The sequence below is a fragment of the Syngnathus acus genome, chromosome 17 (genome assembly GCF_901709675.1).
Source record: "Syngnathus acus chromosome 17, fSynAcu1.2, whole genome shotgun sequence".
NCBI classification, from domain to species: Eukaryota; Metazoa; Chordata; class Actinopteri; order Syngnathiformes; family Syngnathidae; genus Syngnathus; species Syngnathus acus.
Window position 1 is genome coordinate 2,730,286 of NC_051102.1, and position 20,555 is coordinate 2,750,840.

The 20,555-nt window shown below is 38.5% G+C and overlaps 2 protein-coding genes across 8 annotated transcripts; one reads left to right on the forward strand and one right to left on the reverse strand.

Annotated features, from left to right (window-relative positions):
- The first annotated feature begins 5,182 nt into the window (after positions 1 to 5,182).
- On the forward strand, positions 5,183 to 12,609 carry LOC119137700 (CREB-regulated transcription coactivator 1-like). 7 transcript variants are annotated; one of them, XM_037277241.1, is made up of 14 exons: positions 5,183 to 5,371; positions 6,829 to 6,945; positions 7,444 to 7,563; positions 7,801 to 7,862; positions 8,148 to 8,242; positions 8,512 to 8,576; positions 8,649 to 8,689; positions 8,927 to 9,108; positions 9,236 to 9,381; positions 10,022 to 10,114; positions 10,416 to 10,520; positions 11,699 to 11,791; positions 11,889 to 12,066; positions 12,302 to 12,609. In XM_037277241.1, the coding sequence occupies exons 1-14, from the start codon at positions 5,246 to 5,248 to the stop codon at positions 12,505 to 12,507; spliced, it is 1,629 nt and encodes a 542-aa protein (XP_037133136.1). In that variant the 5' UTR covers positions 5,183 to 5,245; the 3' UTR covers positions 12,508 to 12,609. The 7 variants fall into 7 exon arrangements, with proteins under 7 accessions (XP_037133136.1, XP_037133138.1, XP_037133139.1 ...); XM_037277243.1 differs by having other exon boundaries at positions 11,702 to 11,791; XM_037277244.1 differs by having other exon boundaries at positions 11,705 to 11,791.
- Positions 12,610 to 17,651: 5,042 nt separating this feature from the next.
- LOC119137409 (cortexin-1) lies at positions 17,652 to 18,651 on the reverse strand. The gene has a single exon (XM_037276703.1). It carries the CDS (start codon positions 18,401 to 18,403, stop codon positions 18,128 to 18,130), a length of 276 nt encoding a protein of 91 aa, XP_037132598.1. The 5' UTR covers positions 18,404 to 18,651; the 3' UTR covers positions 17,652 to 18,127.
- Positions 18,652 to 20,555: the final 1,904 nt, after the last annotated feature.

Sequence of the window (20,555 nt, forward strand, 5' to 3'; positions counted from 1 at the left end):
TGCTGATTAAGGTAGGATAGTACAGACATATAGATGGAAACATCTTCGCTCCTCAATTAAGATTAAGCAGAAATATTGCTCACTCTTTGCAGAGGATAAAGAAAGTATGACTGTTGCTATATTGTCTGTCTACATGTATCCCTTACCATTTGTGTTCAAATATCTGTGGCTTAAAAGGTGCGACAAGGATGCTATTTGGTAACACTTCTATGGTGTTTTCTTTGTGTTAGAATTAAGCTAGCCGACTTTAAGGCAAACTAACGTGGTTGTTTACAATACACATGTAACATTCTCAGGTTAATTGTACCATCTGCTATGTAGTCAAAAAGCATTTTGTTATTATATTGCCATAGACAGATTATTTACCAATTTTTTTGGTAATAAAAAAAAAATCCCTTGCACTGCATGACACAGTAGTTGGGATTCGGGAATCACTGCTATAACATACTTTTTAATTTGATTGTCATTCATGTTGAAGGTACTGTATTATATGACGAACATTTTACATTGTCATGATTATTTCATTGCCGTTTTTATTTATCTATACAGACCTGTTGCACTTGAATTTATATCACCAACAAGGACATTTCATAATAAACATACGGGAAATAAAAAGCTCTCATTGGCCATGCTGTCATCAAATTAGTTCAATGGTTTATGAAGGCCAAGGTGTGTAGACTGCACTGCAAATCAGCTTATCGAGAACTTCGACAGTATCTCCTTGACCCTGACACCACTTTGTAGCCTTGACCGAGGCGAGGGACATATATGTTGCCAAGAAAAGTTTCCACGGGTTGAATTTAGTGGAAAAGGCACCAGATGTTAAGCACTGTTACATTCAAACAAGATTTTGTTCTCCGGCATTCATCCCTCCATCCACACAACAGGCACAAAACAAACAACAGTAGCCTGCATTATGGAACATAAATGAAATAAATAGAATGCCGATTTATCTACGCCCTGTCGTCTGGGTAGCGATGTCACATTTGTGCCAATTTAGCACGCTGACTCTCATGTGCCACATAATGAAGGAAATAGAGATGTTCACGTCTTTAAACTGGAAATACAGTCCATGTTGAATTTGTTACAGCTAAATATGAAAATGTTAAGGTTGGTTCTACATTCTGTACTGTAGACAAAGTGTTAAATAGCCAAAAAAATGAGATCAAGTTTGACGAAACAGACATTCGAGGTTACGAAATCACCACAGGTTGTGTGAAGCAGGCCTGAGAAAAAATGCGATTGTGATGTCAGTTCCTATGATTCCGGGACAATATAAACGTCGTCGTCTCGAGATTCTGGTAGAAAGGCGAGGTTACATGCAGCATCATTGCTGTAGATTGCATCATCGGGGGAATCACACTGCAAGTACAAATTCTCAGCAGGTACATGAGATGGCCTGTAGAGAAATAATCACCAGCAATGTCAAATTCAAAAGCATAAATAAAATCATTCGTGAAAATATTATGTTACTTGGAGTGGTGGGAAGTACAAAAACGTTGTTACTTTACTACTACTTTTAGATTTAGACTTGTGCTGTACTACTTGAAAATTTCTGATGATTTTTTTGTTGTTTTTACACTGTACATTTCAAAATAGATAGGCCTGTATCAAGCTTTTTTATTTTTTTAAACTGCAGATGATGACGTAAAAAAAAAAAAGAAGAGGGGTCTAATTTAGAGAAATATTTGTTTTTACTTTTTGTACACTGTCTACTTGTACTTAGGGGTGTTAGTTTAATGGATTTTCTTTCCTTAGTTGTGTTCAAAGCATCATTCGTGAGTCATCAGCTGCTTTGTCACTACTCAGAAGATCACATAAAGTCTAAATGGAGCATTTTCTCTCAAACAAAACTAAGTCAAATGGGGAAACCACATCACATGCAATGTTTCTTCATCTGTTTCCGTTCTGTTCAGTTTTAGGGACAATACGTTCATACTATGTCACACTTTCTGAATCAACATTATTATGTAAGAAGACAATGGCACACCTGCTCTGAGTCCTGGCGCCACTTTTCTGGCCTTCCACATTTTCATAGATGGGAGGATTCTCAGTCAATTGTGTTCTGATCATGCCGGCGTACTGATGGTCCCCCTGTGGCGTCTCTATGCATTCCATCTTTTGGCTTTTCTTTTGACCCGATAGAGGCAGATTCCATTTGTTCTTACAGAATTTGACCGTGATCATAACAGCAATTGCAACCAGCATCAGAAAGAAGAGTGTCAGGCCCACAGCGAGACCGACAGAGGAGGTAGGCGCTGCACATGCGGTGCCATTTACAGGTAGGCAAGTGTTATTGAGCAACATGACCTGAAAATATATTTAAAAAAAAAAATCAAATTCAGCTTACCACAAATTTTCTGTGACCTCTGGTCCAAACACAACATCAAATAAATAATATTCACCAAAAGTTTCTTTTCAGCCCAATGCTGTACTACTTGAAAATTTCTGATGATTTTTTGTTGTTTTTACACTGTACATTTGAAAATAGATGGGCCTGTGCCAAGCTTTTTATTTTTTTTAACTGCAGATGACAACGACGTAAAAAAAAGAAAGGTTAAGGCAACCATGGGGGTCTAATTTAAAGAGATATTTGTTTTGACTTTTTGTACAAATATTACACTGCTATTCATGGCAAATATGGACCGAGTATACATAATAGTGAAAATCTACAAATCTCAAAATTTCCCCAAAAAACAAAAACAAAGACAACGTTACTAAAAAATACATGTGATTAAGTCTTGAATCGATATTTCATTTTACAATAGATGAATACAGTCTGCAATTTCTATTTCAGTAGGACATCAAGTACAGCAAAATAAACAGCCGTCTTACCGCTCAGGACGCCAAAGTCGACAATTGTGAGAAACGTCCAGCAGTTTGTTGTCAACCACCCTTTCACACTTGCAACAGAGCAGTTCCTCTTTTCTTCTATCATGAAAGTGGGGGATGATGAAGAAGCTATAATCTGATTTCCTGTAAGAGCTTATCACGAAAATTCTACGCCATTCAATTTAATGCAACTTGTCTGGACTTACCCTTTAAGCGTATCATCATGTTTGGTGTGTTTCACACGAGTCACTCGATATTATTATATTCATACTAACCCCTCAAGGGGAAATGATTGAGTGAATATGATATGAGCCTTTTAACAAAAAAATGAAGTAAGTAAATTGAAGGAGATGATTGCTCAAGAAGGGAAATCTGCAACCTTGGACTAATCATGTGCAGGACCATACCTCCCGCTGCTGACACTTTCACGCTCCCAAAAACCAGTCGACATTGTTTTTGCACGTAGCACCATGTTTCATATCTGGCAATATAGCTGATTTAGCAATAAAAAAAACAAATAAACACGGGAAAATAAAAAAGTACATCAATAATGATTCAAATCAAATGTATTGTACCTAATAGGAGTTTGCATTTCTCCAATAAAAAAATCAATACGTATTTTGATACCATCTTAATGGCATCTCTATTTTAACAGATGATTAGATACATAGTGCTACGTATTTTAAAGTGGAAACAGTCAATTCAGTTCTAATTGATGCACTCACATCTTTAAAATCAAAATGAGTTTTCTGATTCAAATCAGTTTTCATAACACCCCTAGTACATACGTTTAAAAAGTGTACCTAATAAACGGTCAACATGCTAATGATTGTTACTTAATGTTACGCAAACGTTCAATGAAGTGATTCTTTAACATACCACTAGAGGGAGCCAACGCGCTACAAGTTGTAAGTCATCTACACTTTGAGACTGTTCTATTTTATTCTATTTGACTCCTCATGCTTGCAAAAGTGTTATTCATGTAGCTACTGTGAATGAGTTATGAATTTGAATGGGTTGGAATGTTGAAGGGTTGTAATTGCCCTGGGTGCGCCCATCAGCTGGGATACCCTGAAGACAAGCTCTGCAAGGCCACAAATACTCATCAAGTAGTGGGGCAAAAACATTTTTGAAAAATGTCAGACCAGCAGGATCAGCAGCGTGTTTCTTTATGTCCATTATACAAGTGTAAACTTCCCAGAGTAATCTCGTCAACGATTTTTTTGCTACGGTTTGCCCTTGAATCACAGCTTTTCAGTGTTGCCATGGTTACTTTAAATCAAATCTTACTCTCTTTGATGGCAGGTGAGACGACACAAGTGTTGTCATTTGACTTTAGTATGAGCAAGAGTCAGGGCTTCCACTAAGATATTTACAGAGGTTTCAAACCAGTGGCGTAGCCAGGAATTTTTCCAGTAGGGGCGCGCGCCCACAGGAAAAAAAATCGAACATCACCCACGCCGTTCGCTGATCGCTAAAACAACATCCGGGTCCGGGAGGCAAACGGTGAATGGATAACATCGCGCACATAGAATAGCGCAAGCACATTCGCGCAAGACCGAAAGAAAAAAACGGCATGAAAATGAAGAATCGAAAAAGCTCGATTTTTTTCAACCGGGGCGCAGGGAGTCCTAACCGGGGCGCCGCCCCGGCTCGCCCCGGCTTGGCTACGCCACTGTTTCAAACTCATTTTCATCACGGGCCATATCATAGTTGTGGTTTTACTCTAGGGACCATTGTGAAAATCATATAAACATGATCAGATCATACTAATATTGCAAACACACCGATGCCCCTGCGTTTCATTGTTATGTTAATTTTGTTTAAACAATTCGAGTTTGAATTCAGAAGTTGTCATGTGAGCAGTTGTTTCAGTGCAAAAGTGGAACTCTTGGTGTACTTACAAGACAAGTACAGGCATGTAGAGAGGGAAGACTTCCTAAGGCATAAAAGATAAGAATTATCTATTTACAAATTATAACGCAATGCAAAAGGAACAATGTGCTGACTCGAGTTCCCCAACGTCCAAGTTTTTCAATTTAAGATGAACATTTTTTAGAGGTACTGTGATGTAAGAGGCACAGTCATTGATGCACTTTCAGCCGCCTGTTGAACTCACAAATACGAGAACACTTGCAAAGAGCTGCTGTAGATCACGACTCACATAAACCAGATCAAAAAAGAATTGAAAAATCATTACATTTCTGGGTGAAAAATATACATTGGGGTTATTTATCAGAATGGGTCAATTTTTACCCGAACTCCATGTTCAAACGATTAAATTAAAACATGCCGTACAACGGACATTTTACTTTGGTATGGTCCACTAACCGGAAGTGGATTCCCCTGACTCAGTGTGACTTGCCATTGACACTGAGCGTTGACAGAAAGCGGAGCAGAAGAGCATCAAAACATGGCGACTCAAAACAATCCGCGGAAATTCAGCGAGAAGATTGCTTTGCATAACCAGAAGCAGGCACAAGACACGGCGGCGTTCGAAGAAGTGATGAAAGACCTCAGCATTAATCGGGCTGCCAGGGTAAGGACGCCTTTTCCCCGCCTCCTCACTTATGCTCGAGCACTGAAACGTACTTGCAGAGTACGCAGGTAAACAATAACAAGCGTTCAAAGCTAACACATGGAGGAGATATTTTGCGTTTTCCCCATTTTTGAAATATCCAATTATCAAGTGGATGGAAAGAGATGACAGTATGGTGAAGTTAAAGTTGATTCGGTTTTTGCAACACGCAAGTGGGAGCAAAGGGGCGTGCGACACTTGACTTACGAGGTGAATTCGTTCCTTATCCAGACTCGTGACTCGGATTGATCGACTCAATTTCCCATGTTGAAATGAACCGAGATGACATTCATCCGTTTCATCTGCCCCAAAACCACCAATGAATAAAATTAACACTGAACAGTAGGGCCTAACAATTACTCAAATTCAAATTAACATTCTAACGTAGAATGAAATTTTCAAATAGCAATTTATGGGGTGAATAAAGAAAAACTCTGCTTCATTTAAACTTTATATAGTTGGCACCGTACAGTTCCCATATTTAGGTATGCACTTATTTTTTTAGAACAATTCAACGTAATTTATTGCAATTTATTTGGACGCCTTATTTGAATCTTGTCCTTTCTGATTTTATTCCAATAACCTACAATACAGCTTGTGCTTAATTTTTCATAACAGAACGTAATTCCGACAGTGTAATCGATGTTGTAGAGCATGGCAACGTGTGTTCCTCTACTTGAGTGAACTTGTCAGACCCATCCTGTGGTAATGCAGTGTGTACACTGCATGATTGACAGCCACACAGCAAAGATGAAGCTTGGCAGATTATGTGGATTTTAAACCACACAAAGCAAATGGGCCTACAAGATAAATCCCTTGAATGTTGGCCTGACTGTTGTTGAGTCTACACATTATGGGCTCTATTTATACTTATTTACGCTAGAACCTGTGGTGGTAGAAAAAATGGACTGTTTTGCAACAGTATTTTGTATTGTTTTGATTTGACCTATGATTCATTTTGACCCCTTGTCAAAGACAAATACATAATAATAAACATTGAAATAATTTATATTTTCTTTCTCTCAGTTGTTGTGTTGTGGTTGAAAGGATTTGGACTTGCCTCTCTCTAATCCAGAGACCTTCTAATATGTAATCAACAGATCAGCGGGTGAACATATTCAGAGACATAAATGTTCAGATTGGAACTGGAGTTAAATGGACCGTGAGCAGGGAAAGTCATTATTATTAGATTTTCTGCCCTTCCCAAAGTGAGCTTGAATGAGAAAATTTAATTGACCTGTTTTGGTCGCCCTGATGGGAAAAGGAATTGGATTCCATTTTGAAATAAATACTGTATCTTTTGAGGGCTTTTGGGACTGAGCTTCAGAATTAGGATTACATGTTTCATCACATTTCTGTTGTCACTTGTGATTGTATATATATATATATATTTGTTTTTTTTTATGATCTTCTTCCAGTTGAAGTTGCAGACGACTCAGTATTTGCAGTTGGGACCTAACCATGGGCAGTACTATGGAGGATCGTTGCCGAACGTAAACCAGATTGGAAGCAGCACTGCTGACTTTTCTTTCCAGGTCAGCTCCTTTTTTTTATGCTTTTTGTGATCCCACTAGTATGAACACAGCAATTTCATTCATATTGCGTTTATGATTTCAACTGCAAAATTAACATGTTTTTATCCATCTCAGAAGGCGGCCAATTTGCCACTTGCTGTCGACTGAAAATGACATCACGGTTGCCAGGTCTGAGGTCACAAACCAATCATGGCTCAGCTTGAGAAAACAATGAGCCGTGATTGGTTGTGACCTGAGCCCGAGCAAGAGTGATGTCATTTTTAGTCGACAGCAAGTGGCAAAATGGCCGCTCACTGGGTTTTGCCTGTTAAATTCATATTCAGCAAATGAAGCATAAATCAGAAAGTTTTGTTGTGCACAGAACATATGACTCCAAAGAAAATGTTGTGGTTTAAGTCCATTTTAAAACACCTTAAATGATTTGTGCCTCGAAGTGAATGAAGACCTTCACAATACCAACTTAGTTTGGGAATGTTTCCCTAAATTTGCTGTCATTAGAATTCTGGGATGGATGCAAACAGCTCATCGCGACACCACGGGCTGGTGGACAGAGTCTACCGCAACCGAATCACATCACCCCATCGGAACCCTCTCACTGTCGACAAACATGGACGCCAGATATCCTTTTGTGTCTTATAATGAGAAGTCTAGATCTGTTTAGTGTAAAAGTGAGGATGAAAACTATTCAAACATGTTTTTTTTTCTTCCTTACATTATTTTTAGATTACAAATTTTCCAGATGGGCTTGTAACGTATCTCCCCCACAATGATAGTGGGTTCACTATAGTTAATTTGCTGTCTGCAAAAGTTCATCTTAAACAATTGCAATGGTATTTTCTTAAGCTTCAGCATCACATTGACAGCTGTCCGTACAGCTCGGTATATTTGTCACCGCCACCTGACATCAGCTGGAGGAGGTAAATTGCTCTCTGCGTGATTGTATCCTCCTTTGTAGTCGTCGTAGTAAATCCCTTATATTCCCTCAGCATTTTTTTTTTTATTACAGACACTATAAAAAAATATGCACCATTTGAACGTTAACACTGCACTTTAATGCAGGAAAATAAAAAAAATTGTATGTTAAAGTGAAATTATGAAATGTACCTAAATAAATGTTGAAATATTAACCAAATTGGGATTGAACACTAATGCCCGCAGTGTAAATCCAGTCTCTGATTTGGTTTTGTCTATTTGCGTTGCAGGACAAACTCTGACTCAGCGCTTCACCAGAGCACATTAGCTCCCGGCCAGCAAGCCTCCTTCATGGGTGGGTTCCAAGAGCTCCAGCCCAAGCAAGGTACACACAATAATGATAAAAATAACAATGATAATAAATGCTCGTATTTTTTTTCCATTTTGCTGCTTTCAGTTGACACTTGAGTCATTTTGGTGCCGATCTAGTGGAAAAGAATTTATTTGTTCTGTCTGTCACAATACATGGCTGGCAAACTAACTAACCACATTGGTGGCAACTGCTCTACAGAATTTTCCGGGAATCCTTCAAACTATCAAACATTTTTGGACAACCCGTGTGACTTAGTATGTGCCTTTTTACTTTACTGCCAGGATTTCAAATTGTCAAACAGGAGGTTGAAGAAGAAATGCCCAAAGAGAACTGGGACTGCAAAAAGGTGGACACATACAGATTTTGTATTTTATACGAGTTTGAATTTAGTCAAGCTTATGATCTTTTCTCCTTTCAGGATGTTTCTAGATCCAAATCATATGAAGTCCCTGGAATCCAGTGAGTTTTACAGTGTTGATTGTAATACATGTATTGCTTGTGTTTTAAAAAAACAAAACAAAAACAAAAACACGGGAAGGGTAACTCTGGAAACGCAACCACATTAAATCGCAATATTGAGCCAGTATCACCGTTAGGTTATTTTTTTTATATCGTTCAGCCCTAATCTCAAGGCACCAACGTATTGTTATTCCTTCAATTTCTAAATTGATGGTGCATCTGCATATTTTCCGGCAGCATAATTCCATCACCGGAGCAGCATCTCAAACCAGTTGCTCACAGCACTGGCGGTTCTCTGCCTGACCTATCAAACATTAAGTTCCCTCCTCCGCTATCCACCCCGCTGGACTCAGATGATGCTTCGGCCGTCTCATTGAGTTCTTCCAGCAACGGCGCGCACATGCTGGATAAAATACAAGGTAGCAAAATAGCCAGCACTGCTCATAATTGAACACCTACAGAAACCTTTTTGAGGTTCTGATTCCGCACTGTGTGAGTGCTGTTGAAAACTACATTTTCATGCCATTGTTTTTAAACGCTGGGTAGGATTGAACGCCTCTCAGCCCGCAGTAACCATGGAGACGCAGTCTGGGCAGGACAACATGGATCCTCTTATTCTTAACACGAGAGACCTTCACCAGCAGCAGAACTTGCAGCACTCGCCAACATCAGTACCGCTCCCACTCTCTCAGGTAAATCTTGGTTTCTTGATAATTCCATCAAGTACCGTATTGGCCCGAATATAAGACGGTGTTTTTTGCATTGAAATAAGACTGAAAAAGTGGGGGTCGTCTTACATTTGGGGTCTAGACATTATACCCATTCACAACGCTAGATGGCGCCAGATATCTTTAAAGCGAATGCTGAACTTAACTCCCCAGGCCAAAGTGAACCCCTGTCACGAAGAATAAAAATAAAAATAGCGGTAGCACGAAGAGAAAAAATAAAAAATAGCGGTAAGAAAGAAAAGAGAAGAAAATAAGAGATTACAAAATGAAAAAAACAGAAGCCATTCATTTACAAATGTGATTGCACTTTAGCTTACATATTTAAATGTTGCGATATTAAGATGTGATAGACAGTTTTTGCATGATTTGAATGAGGCAAAATAACATGCTTTTTCTCTCAAATATATTGTTATCATTTGTTTCAGATGTACTGTAATTATTTTCTCTATGAAAATTAAATTTGGTGTTCAAAAAGTCTTTTTTCAAACTTGAGTCTTGAAAAAGAGGGGGTCGCCTTATAATCAGGGTCGTCTTATATTCGGGCCAATACGGTAGTTTGTTTTGTGACTAAGCTTTGAAGTAAATTTGCTTTGGCTGTTTACAGGTTGCAATCAATGCCATGAACCTTGAACAGCAGTTATCCCAGTATGCCTTCTTCAATCAGCCTCCGCCATCCCAAACACACCAGAACCAGCCTGTGAGTATCATCTAACATTTTGATTACTCTCCAGATAACATCCAATGGAACATTGCTGGAAATTTAACTTGAAATTCAACTTTGGGTTGTTCTGTGGCCCTAGTGGGGATAAGCGGTTCAGCAAATTTGATTGTCCCGTGTTGTATCGCATCAGTAGGAGTTGTTGTTTTTTTTCTCTGCGCTAGCTAGACGAAGAAGGCACCACTGAAAAAGATTAGCAAAACTCCAAAATCCATCTAGGCCTCACCGATATATGACTGGGAAGTTTTTGAATGACTCAAATCATATCCTCTTGTATCAGGCCTGCCCACTCCAACAATACCGCAGTAGGGTGGGATCCTCTGCCAATCAATCTCCAACCTCCCCCATCTCCAACCATAGCTTCTCACCTGGAACTTCGCCTCAAGTAAGGGCGTGGGAATTAACGAGGTGTAGGCGGGTTCTTTGTTAGACAAGCATCCATCTCTGGCGTCGTGGTTGTCTTGTCGGAGTCTGTGTCTGCCCCCCAGCTGCCTTGTTGATGATTGCAGCAGATCTGGGCAAAGGAAATATGCCCATGCAGCATATTAGCTAAAGAAGTGCTTCTTAAACTGTCAAAATGTAATTAATTTAGTTTGAAACCTAAACTAAATGTAGAAATCTGTCTTTGTTTTCAATGTCATTTACTAAAAAAAAACCCACACCATTGCATGATTGCATTTGGAAGTTAAATTAGTTAGTTTTTTGCCCAGATCTGTCCATTTGTGATACAATGGTGCGTGACGAAGCTTCCCTTCCTGTTGCTTTGTGCTGCTCCTCTGTATCCCCTCCCTAATACCCCCGAGAAAATGAAAATGATTTTACACAAGCTAGGGGGGATTTTAGGCAACGCAACAGGAAATGGTAATCCCCATGGAAGTGTTTTTTTTTTTTTTTTTTTTTTGGTGGGGCTGTGTTAATCCTTCTCACGGATGGATTTTAACAAATTGAGCCAAGCTTTGCTGGGTGTTGCATTTAGATAAACGGAGCACACCCAAGGTAAACACGGCTCAGGGTTGGTGATCATAATCTGCCTCTCTATTTGTAGAAGAGATTTCAGGAACATGCATTTGAAATATTTTACGGCCATTCTCGCTTTGTATGAACCGTTAAATCTACAGCTGGTAATTTACATATGAACATATTTAGAGGCAAAGTAAAAAGTTTTTTTTTTTTCTCTCAAATCAGCCTTTGCTGTTCTGTGATGGTTAAGCAGTGCATATCAGAACATCCCTTGCTGCTCTGACATGCTTTAACTGTCACGCTGGTTACATCAAACACGCACACACACTGTAGAAGGAAGCTAGTTGAGGAAATAATACGATTACTTGAACATTAGGAGGCTGTCAGGAGTTGCTGTTGCTGGTTTGTCTGAATGTGAGATTTCAAAAGAATTTACTTGTCAGAAGCAAGGTCATTTTAAATCTGGAATTTGGATCGTAAATGCCAGTGAGAAGCAATTTGTTATCCTACAGAAAAGGATAAAAAGACTAATCTTATTGTAGTTGGTTTTGTTAGTATTGTATTACGTTTATTATATTTGCATTATGACTTTTTTTTTTGCAGCAGCAGCAGCATAACTCCATCCTGGGCAGTGTCTTTGCAGACTTTTATGACCAGCAGCTTCTGTCCATTCAGGCCAGTGCTCTCTCTCAACAGGTATGCTACCTCAATTATAACAGGGAATTCTTGAAAATATTTTTCAAGAATTTGTAGAGAACCTTTTGTATTGCTTCTTCCTCATTGTGCTTGCCAGCTGGAGCAGTTCAACATGATGGAAACACCCAACAGCTGTGGTAGCTTCAACAACCAGACCGCCACACTCAACCACTCCCAGGCCTTGATGGGCTTGTCCGGTGGCCACTGTAACCTCACGGACTCTCAGCAGCTTGGCTACAGTAGTCACGGCAACATCCCCAACATCATTCTCACAGGTGCTCCTCTGTCATGTTGCATACTAAGAAATACTGTAGGCCCAATTTTAGAGTCAGTTTTAGCTTCTTGCCAAAGTTTGGAAAAATGGCACGACATATTTTTTACTTAATGTAAAACTGACTTGGGTCAGCAACGCCGGTTGGTCTTTTTGCGACTATTTGTGGCATCTCTGTGCAAAAAGAGGCTAAAGAGCCCGTTCACCTTCCTCATTCAGTGTGTTTGGCTCCTGTTCAGTGAGTGGCGAGTCTCCTCCCAGCCTGCCTAATGACCTGGGTGACTCCCTGTCAAGCGATGTCAGCTTCGACGTCGACGACCATTTCCCACTGGATGACCTAAAAATCGACCCACTGACACTTGATGGCCTGCACATGCTCAATGACCCGGACATGTTGCTCACTGACCCGGCCACAGAGGATGCCTTTCGACTGGATCGCCTCTGAGTGGATCACAACTTGCCCGATGGACTTCTATAAGAAAGCTTTTTAAAGAGAGAGGCCAGCTTCGCTTCTTCTGAACTAGAAAAAAGGGCAACATCCTTAAAACTCAAGGTATGAATTCTGTTTGTGGTTCTGCCAATGACACGCCTCTTTATTGTGATAAATTGTTCAAAGGAGTAGGAGTCTAGTCAAACTGACAAAGCAGTGTCAAACAAAAGCAGCTACAAAGTCTTCTGACGTGGTGGACATCATGTTGAGATTTTACTTGACTTCTTAATAACACCATACTTAACAAAGCTACTACCGTATTTTCCGCACTATAAGGCGCACCGGATTATAAGGCGCACCTTCAATGAATGGCCCATTTTAAAACTTTGTCCATATATAAGGCGCACCGGATTATAAGGCGCATAAAATAAATAACTCAATGTTGCTCAAACGTTAATGCAATCACAATATAGTAATACTCGAAATAGTGAAAACAATAACAATATATCAATAACTCAACGTTGCTCAAATGTTAAGATTACACAACACACAAAACAAACACATAAAGCTTACTTTAATAAATTAGTCCTCATCCACGAATCCATATTGGTCCATATATAAGGTGCACCGGATTATAAGGCGCACTATCGGCTTTTGAGAAAATTGGAGGTTTTTAGGTGCGCCTTATAGTGCGGAAAATACGGTAATTAAATGTATTATGTGCCAGATTGCTACACAATTATTTTTGGTGGCTGAACACTTTTTTTACCAATCAGAGGATAGAAAAACGCTGGCAATAGGCAAATTTGAAATCTGGAGTTTGTCATGGCGTTTTTATTCTCCAAGGAAGTTGACCTATGCAAAACACAGAATTGATTTTGGACTACAAAGTGATACTGATATTAAGTTTTTAGAGCGCACAAAGATGCTGCCATGTTTATACAGTATATATGTTAATATTTTTAAAACTTGCCCAAAAACAAAAAAAGAATCAACAGAGAAACAAATTGCACTTGCTCCCAAAGATGACCTCAGTGTAGTAGAAATTTTAATTTTAAACAGTCTCTGTTGTCAAAGAACATTGTGTGGATGCAATGAAAATGTGTATAACTATGCTCAAAATGGCTTTCCATCCGTAGTAAGCTCACATCTGGTAAGGATGCGTGAGTATTTAGAATTGAATTTTTGGACTAATAATTTTGATTCTCCATGAGCAGAAAGATATCTTTGTTTTCTAAACACGACAGTGAAACCGATTACAGTCAATGTCTTCATCATACTGTATTTATCATGCCTGTCTAATAATTAGACAAATTTATTGTCCATTTGGTGTCTGGGTTTGTATTTCAATGGTTGTTGCATTGCACTTTATGCTTTTATGTAAAAGACTACTTTAAGAGGCAATTTTGATACCAAACATCTATGTGATTTCTTCAGATGCGAGTTTAATTCATTCCTAATCCAACAGTTTGTGCATCACGATTATTCATTGCGGCCTCTTATGGTGTACCCGACTTGGCCATCGGGTGGCAGTATATGACTTTCATAATTATAAGCGACTCAGTAAATGAAGTCATGTAACTTGTTAAAAATAGTGTGTGCATACACTATATATATATATATATATAGTTATAGTTATATAGTTATATATATATCTATATATATATAGTTTTATATATATATATATAGTTATATATATATAGTTTTATATATATATATATAGTTATATATATATAGTTATATAGTATATATATATATATATATATATATATATATATATATATATATATATATATAGTTATATTAAATATATAGTTATTTTAATATATAGTTATTTAAATACATTATATGTAATAATTATTCACTGTCTGCCAATCTGCTGCTGGTTGTGAAGTGAGTCAGAAATGTCAGAACGATTTGTATCTCCAAAAAGTTGTTAAATTGCGTCACTCCTATCTCAAAGCACCGCAGCATTACGTAAACTGGACTCCTCGATAAAACAGGCTTGTAGAGAAAATAAATAATTGTGAATTCAAATACACAGAAAGATATTTTGATGCAACGTCAATGTCTTCTTGTGTCTGCATTTTTTACATTAATTTGACTGCATTGTAAATGAAGCTGATCATTTTATTTTAATTTTCTAAATAAATTAAAATAAAAGCATATCTGATGGCCTGCGTATATATCACATAAAATTAAGTAGCAGTATTTTTGCATTAGTTGTACTTCTATCGATTGTGATAATTTTGTGATTGCAAGACTGGCTTGTTTTTTAATTTCCTACCTGTTGCTTTAACTGTGTTTTGTCATGTGTTTTACTATTAAGTTTTTAAGTTAGTTCTGGAGCCGTTTTGTTTGTACAATGTGTTACACTGTTGTCGATGGTACAATATGTGCTTACTTATTTGATATTGTCATGGTAAATCTGACATGCTTTGTGTATTGCTTTGTGTTTTATGTAATATGGTGGCAAAGCACGAACATGCTGCAATGACAATAATTATTTATGGCGAGACAGACATGTTTGGAGGTAAAAAAAATTGTGTGTGCTCAGTCTGCACTCATTCTTGTTCAGCTACAGTTGATAAAGTCTACACACCCTTGTTCAAATCCCATCCTTGTGATATAAAAAAATGAAATCATGACAAATTATGTAAAAACATTTTCCATCATTAATGTGACCTATATTCTTTTCTCTCTTCTATTTTCATCTACTTTTACTTACTGTCAGGTCTAAGTACCATCAGACATTAAACCACACGCTGGAAGGAAGAGGAGAAGACAACCAGAACAGGTTTACTCGCGAGGAGAACAATAGAGAAAGGAACCTCAGTTACAATCTCCATCAATTCTGAGTCCTTACTCCACGTGCTCCTCTTTTTAATGTTTTGGTTGCCCTGGTTACAGAGGCGTTGCTACACTAAAGGGAGGGGAGATTGTGGCTGTAGCAACGCTGATTAGCTAAGGAATGTAGTGTGGTTTGAATTAGCACTTCATTGTCGGCCCGTGACCCCCGCAGAGTTTGTCCTCTTTCCTCAACCAGCTGTCTTCCCCCATGGTTGGCTGACTCGTCCTCGACTGTGATCAGATAACTTGAATTGCCGCTTTCCTGTGGAACAATGCAACTAAACCTTTGCTAACTTTATCTACTTAAATTAACACACAATAATAATGAGTAACTTGTCCTAAACACTTCAACACACATTAAGTAAATGTGAGGTAACTGGTATGCAGTTCCTTAAACAAACATTGTGTAAATATGGGATAACTTGTATGCAACTATTTCAAACTGTATATAACACTTAACAAAGAAAAACTGTTCTGATCAACAACAATCTATGAACCAAACCTACAGTTAACTAAAAGGAATGAAGTTTCTTTTCTACATTTCGCCTATGCAAATAAGGTCTGCTCATTGTTAGTGAAGGCCTCTTACAGGAACAAAAACACACAGACAACATAAGGACAGGAAGGATACACATGGCTGACAGGGATTAAAAGACATCCCTGTCACTAAAGAGGAAGAACCTAGATAAAAGGAAAGTCATAAACTCGTAAAGACAAGGCCTCGAGGTCTGTCAGGCCAAGGCTTCACTTAAATTATTCCAACACTTACTCTTTTAGTAGATAGTAAGCATCTTAAATACAGAGTTTAAGAAGTCTTGCCAACTCTGAAGGACTGATAAAAGGAGGTTTTTGGATTTAGTATTTGGACTCATTTTGAGTTTTTTTCTTTGTATTACAGTTGGTAAATCTTCAGGTAAACTAAGATTTTTCATCTCAGATGAAAATATATCCAGGCTTTATTTCCCAATTGAGAAAAGCATGTGCAGAGCATTTTCTTGCAGGATAACGGCTGTGACTGTCTGTTTGTTTGGTAAATTCACTTTCACATTACTTTTAAATAACCACTGCCTGTCTCAATCACATTCTACATAGATGCACTTTGATATGCAATGTTAAAAGTCCCAAAACAATTCAAGGACAATGAAAATGTCCCTTGTGGTCAGTCTTTATTTTGCATTTTGAGGACAGCTGTGTTGGTCCATTCCTCATCTGATGGCAGCTACATTGTGACATATTTTATTTTGTTTCAGAGTACACAATTTCAAACATTACACCTAAGTGTTGCTGCCGCAAAGAGCTGCACTGACCAAATGTATTAAAAGTCGACTCTTGCTTGTGTACCTAATGTATTTTTTTTTTCTTGTGACAGCTACTGTCTTATTTGTATCTTTTGCATTAATATATGTACATGAAAATTGGAATAATAATACATTTATATACATATGTATGAATATGCACAGTTGTATGCCTATTTTGGATGGATGGATGGATGGATGGATGGATGGATGGATGGATGGATGGATGGATGGATGGATGGATGGATGGATGGATGGATGGATGGATGGATGGATGGATGGATGGATGGATGGACGGACGGACGGACGGATGGATGGATGGAGATGCAGGTGTCTACTGATGCCCATTTAACGCGAGTTTGAATGTGAATGTTAATTTTTAACCCAGCCATACCCTCAGTTATATGAGGGTGTGAACACTTATGCAATCACATTATTTTTACTTTCTCCAAAAGATGGGGGTTTTTTTTTTCAATTGAGTTGTACAGATTATAGGTCACATTATTGGTGAAAAAGGTTTTGAAGGGAAATGATTTATTTTTTGTTTATTCATTACAAAAAAGGCATTTCAACAGGGGTGTGTAGACTATTTTCTATCGTTACCAGTGGCAGGACCCTTGTAGTTCTAAAAGTATCCAGATAGTGTCACATCGGACCACTTGGCTCCCATGACAAGAAAAAAGAAAAAAAACGAATTGATTTAATTTGCTTTAAAGCTTGTCAACAGGATAGAGGGGGAAAAAACCCAGCAGCACTTTTTATTGTTTTAACTAAACTGTTTTTATTCATCATCAAGGAAACAAATGTTCCATTGCTAAAAATCCCTAAAAACATTTGTCAGGGTGACATTGCATAGAACTAAAGGGCACAGAGGGTTTTTACAAAACAAGTAGTACAAAGTAGCAGTGACAACATTTGGTCACACATCTTTCTCCACAGGCACTGTTGAACATATTTGGCTGAGGACAGAAGGCAAAACGGACCGGAGGACATAAATGTATTTAAAGCTGGTGCAGTCTTTGGTCAAAAGAATTCTACCTGAGCACCCACCTGATTAGTTCACGTTGAAACCACAGCTACAGGTTATTTATTATACATTGAGTTCCGGCACAAACTTCAAATACAAACTTCATTTTCATGTTAATATAAATCATCTTTCAACGTTTATCCCTAAAAAGTATATATCATATTACTGTAAACCACTGTAACATGCTCAGCTGTGCTTGGATTTAAAGGAAAATAACTTGACCTAAATAATGATTAAAGTTAAATGTATTGCACATAAAATTAAACTATAGTTTACTGTGGTCCTTTTTTGGAAGAAAATAAAGGTGTTCTTTTCCCAGAATAAAAGACATAGTGTAACAAAAATAAAATTTAAAATTCACTTGTTAAAACATGGCTTTTTTTCCCATTTACTTTTTAAAACTGCTGTAAACTGTCAAACTGGTAATCGGCCCATGCCTCGTCTAATCTGCACAAACTAGTCTTCACACCAGCGCATAATCAAACTGTCCTCTGTCCAGACCCTCCTTGTGGTCCGTCCACGATGACGCTGGCATGCTGCTGTAGGGGTCCAGCAGGATCCGCACGCAGCGAATCAGCAAGAAGAGCAGCAGGAGCACCAGGAGGCCCACGAAACACAAGGCCGCGGCCTGCTCAGGGTGTCCCGCCGCCGGCTGCGGCACCACGGGACCCCTGGCAAAGCTGGGCGGGGCCGGGGAGGACAGGTCGTAGTCCACCACCCAGTAGTTGGTGAAGCTCATTTTGGACGGTAAGTGGCTCGGTGTATCTACTATGCTTTGATTTGCATTCAGAAATAGTGGCGAGAAGTCTCCCAAGTCACACAATAAAACGGCCCACTGAACTCAGCCTGTTTCCAAGAGAGGGCAAACTGTTCCACGAGGAATAATTAGGAGCACAAGCTCATGAGCCTTCCGCTGTGCTTATTGGCAAGTCCTGGCATGCTCAGAGAATTTGCAAAACTTTACTTTTTCATATACGATCGACAATAATAACTTGTCATCGGAGGGCAACACGAGTCAAAATCTCACTTTTCAGCTTTTTTGAAGTGTTTTGCGATGTCACACTCATGTCTTCATTTGTAGTCCCTCCATCGAATATCTGAGAAAAAGCAAAATATCAAACATGCATTAGTTTTTTTCCCCTTACTTAAAATGTGTATTTTGTATTTAATAAAGAACAGTAACTTAAATGCAATCTTCAAAATTTGTCTCACAACTGGTTAATAGCAAATTTTAATAAGAGATGGTTTTGTGTCTTGGCCAGCACATGAGATTTTTTTTTAATCCTTAATTTATACATATGACTAAATATATTACTCTATTTGAGGGGGGGGAAAAAACCTCAGTTGGAATGAGTCAAATCAATCAAGTGATGCGCAATCTCAAACTTCCACACTTCCGCTACACTGCATTGGAACATGTACTCAAACAGTAAGAGGTGCACAGTCTGTCCCTGTCTTGAACTGGAGAGCAGCAAAGCTCAAGATAAATAAATCACAGCGATGACGGAGGAGAAAAATGCGCAGAGACCCTTAGAGAGTTGCAGTGGAGAAACACTCCCCGTAACCTCTTAAATGGGCCATGGAGTGAAACGACGTTTCCTGGGATGCAGGACATGCTTGACAGTCAGCAGATTCTATTCCAGGAGGCTTGTCTGCCTCTCTAACAACACACACACACTCTCCATCGCCAACACCCCAGTGATTCCGGCAAAGACGTATTGATAGCTCTCCACATGGTGAGACTAACAGCCCTGGTGAAACAAATTGAAGACATCTTGGGAACGTAAATGGCCTGCTTCAGGATTGATTATCAAATGGGTCGCAGTTCGAGCAGGTGCACTGCATGCGTGAGAGCAACAGAAAGCTAAATGAACACGACAGCCACATTAGTCAGTATGTAGAAGTAGTGAAAAGTTTACACAAGAGGCCCATGTGGACTGTCATGTCATCAAAAGCTATAGCAGGCTTTAAGCAGATATTTTTTTTTTTATGATTGTAGACATAATAAAGATCCATTTTCCACAAATAGAATCTGAGAGCAGAAACCCTGGCTTGATTTTTCATTATTTTGAGGACTCATTTGATTTACTTAGCGGTAGTTCTTATTTTAAGATAAACTTACTCATCATAAATAGGAATAAAATGACAAGTTATATCTTGACAATTTGAATGAGAAAATGCATTCTTTAACACAATAGCTACTTGGTAAGAAAAAAATCTTCCCAGACAAACAAGACATTAATCTCCATTTTATTTTTTGCAGTGTTGTATATATATATATATATATATATATACACTTTCCCTGAACTGATATAAAGAATATTTTGTTGCCAGAAAAATAAAGATAAATCATACATTTCACATCATGTGTCATAGACAATAAATATTATATACAATAAAATATTAAGATAGAAAAACTTACTTGTGTCACCATTGAGGGGATTCATTGAAGTAGAATCACAATGAAGAAACTCCGGTTCGCAGTTCCCTTTCACGTTCCTCAAGGAACCTCCTCGGCTGTGTCAGGGGCTTTAAGTCTGTTGACTTTCAGGGATCCGCCCCACCTCCTCCATCAGTCTCTTCCATTCCCCTCCTCCTCAGGAGTTTCCCCTCTTTGGATTGCTTGCTACTTATCTTTTCCTCTCAAAGAGTAAAATGCAGAGATATAGTGAAGCTTTTGCCTTATGTAAGATAACTTCAGGGGGTATGAAGACTAAAGAGGTCCATGCAGCCATCACTCATATGACCAGTTTGGCTTTATCAGTGTTCAGCACAGCGAAATAATCGAAAACAAATTGTGGACACAATAAACAGAAACGCATTTTGAAGAAACAACTGAGAACTAACAACTGCCCTACTGCACTAGTATAATGTTTATAAAGTCTACACAC

Excerpts from the sequence above, each read along its gene's own strand:
- LOC119137700 (XM_037277241.1), top strand. The coding sequence starts at position 5,246 with ATGGCGACTCAAAACAATCCGCGGAAATTCAGCGAGAAGATTGCTTTG. Across the intron at positions 10,521-11,698 it reads CACCTGGAACTTCGCCTCAA|CAGCAGCAGCATAACTCCAT; the intron begins GTAAGGGCGTGG and ends TTTTTTTTGCAG. Across the intron at positions 11,792-11,888 it reads CCAGTGCTCTCTCTCAACAG|CTGGAGCAGTTCAACATGAT; the intron begins GTATGCTACCTC and ends TGTGCTTGCCAG.
- LOC119137409 (XM_037276703.1), bottom strand. The coding sequence starts at position 18,403 with ATGAGCTTCACCAACTACTGGGTGGTGGACTACGACCTGTCCTCCCCG.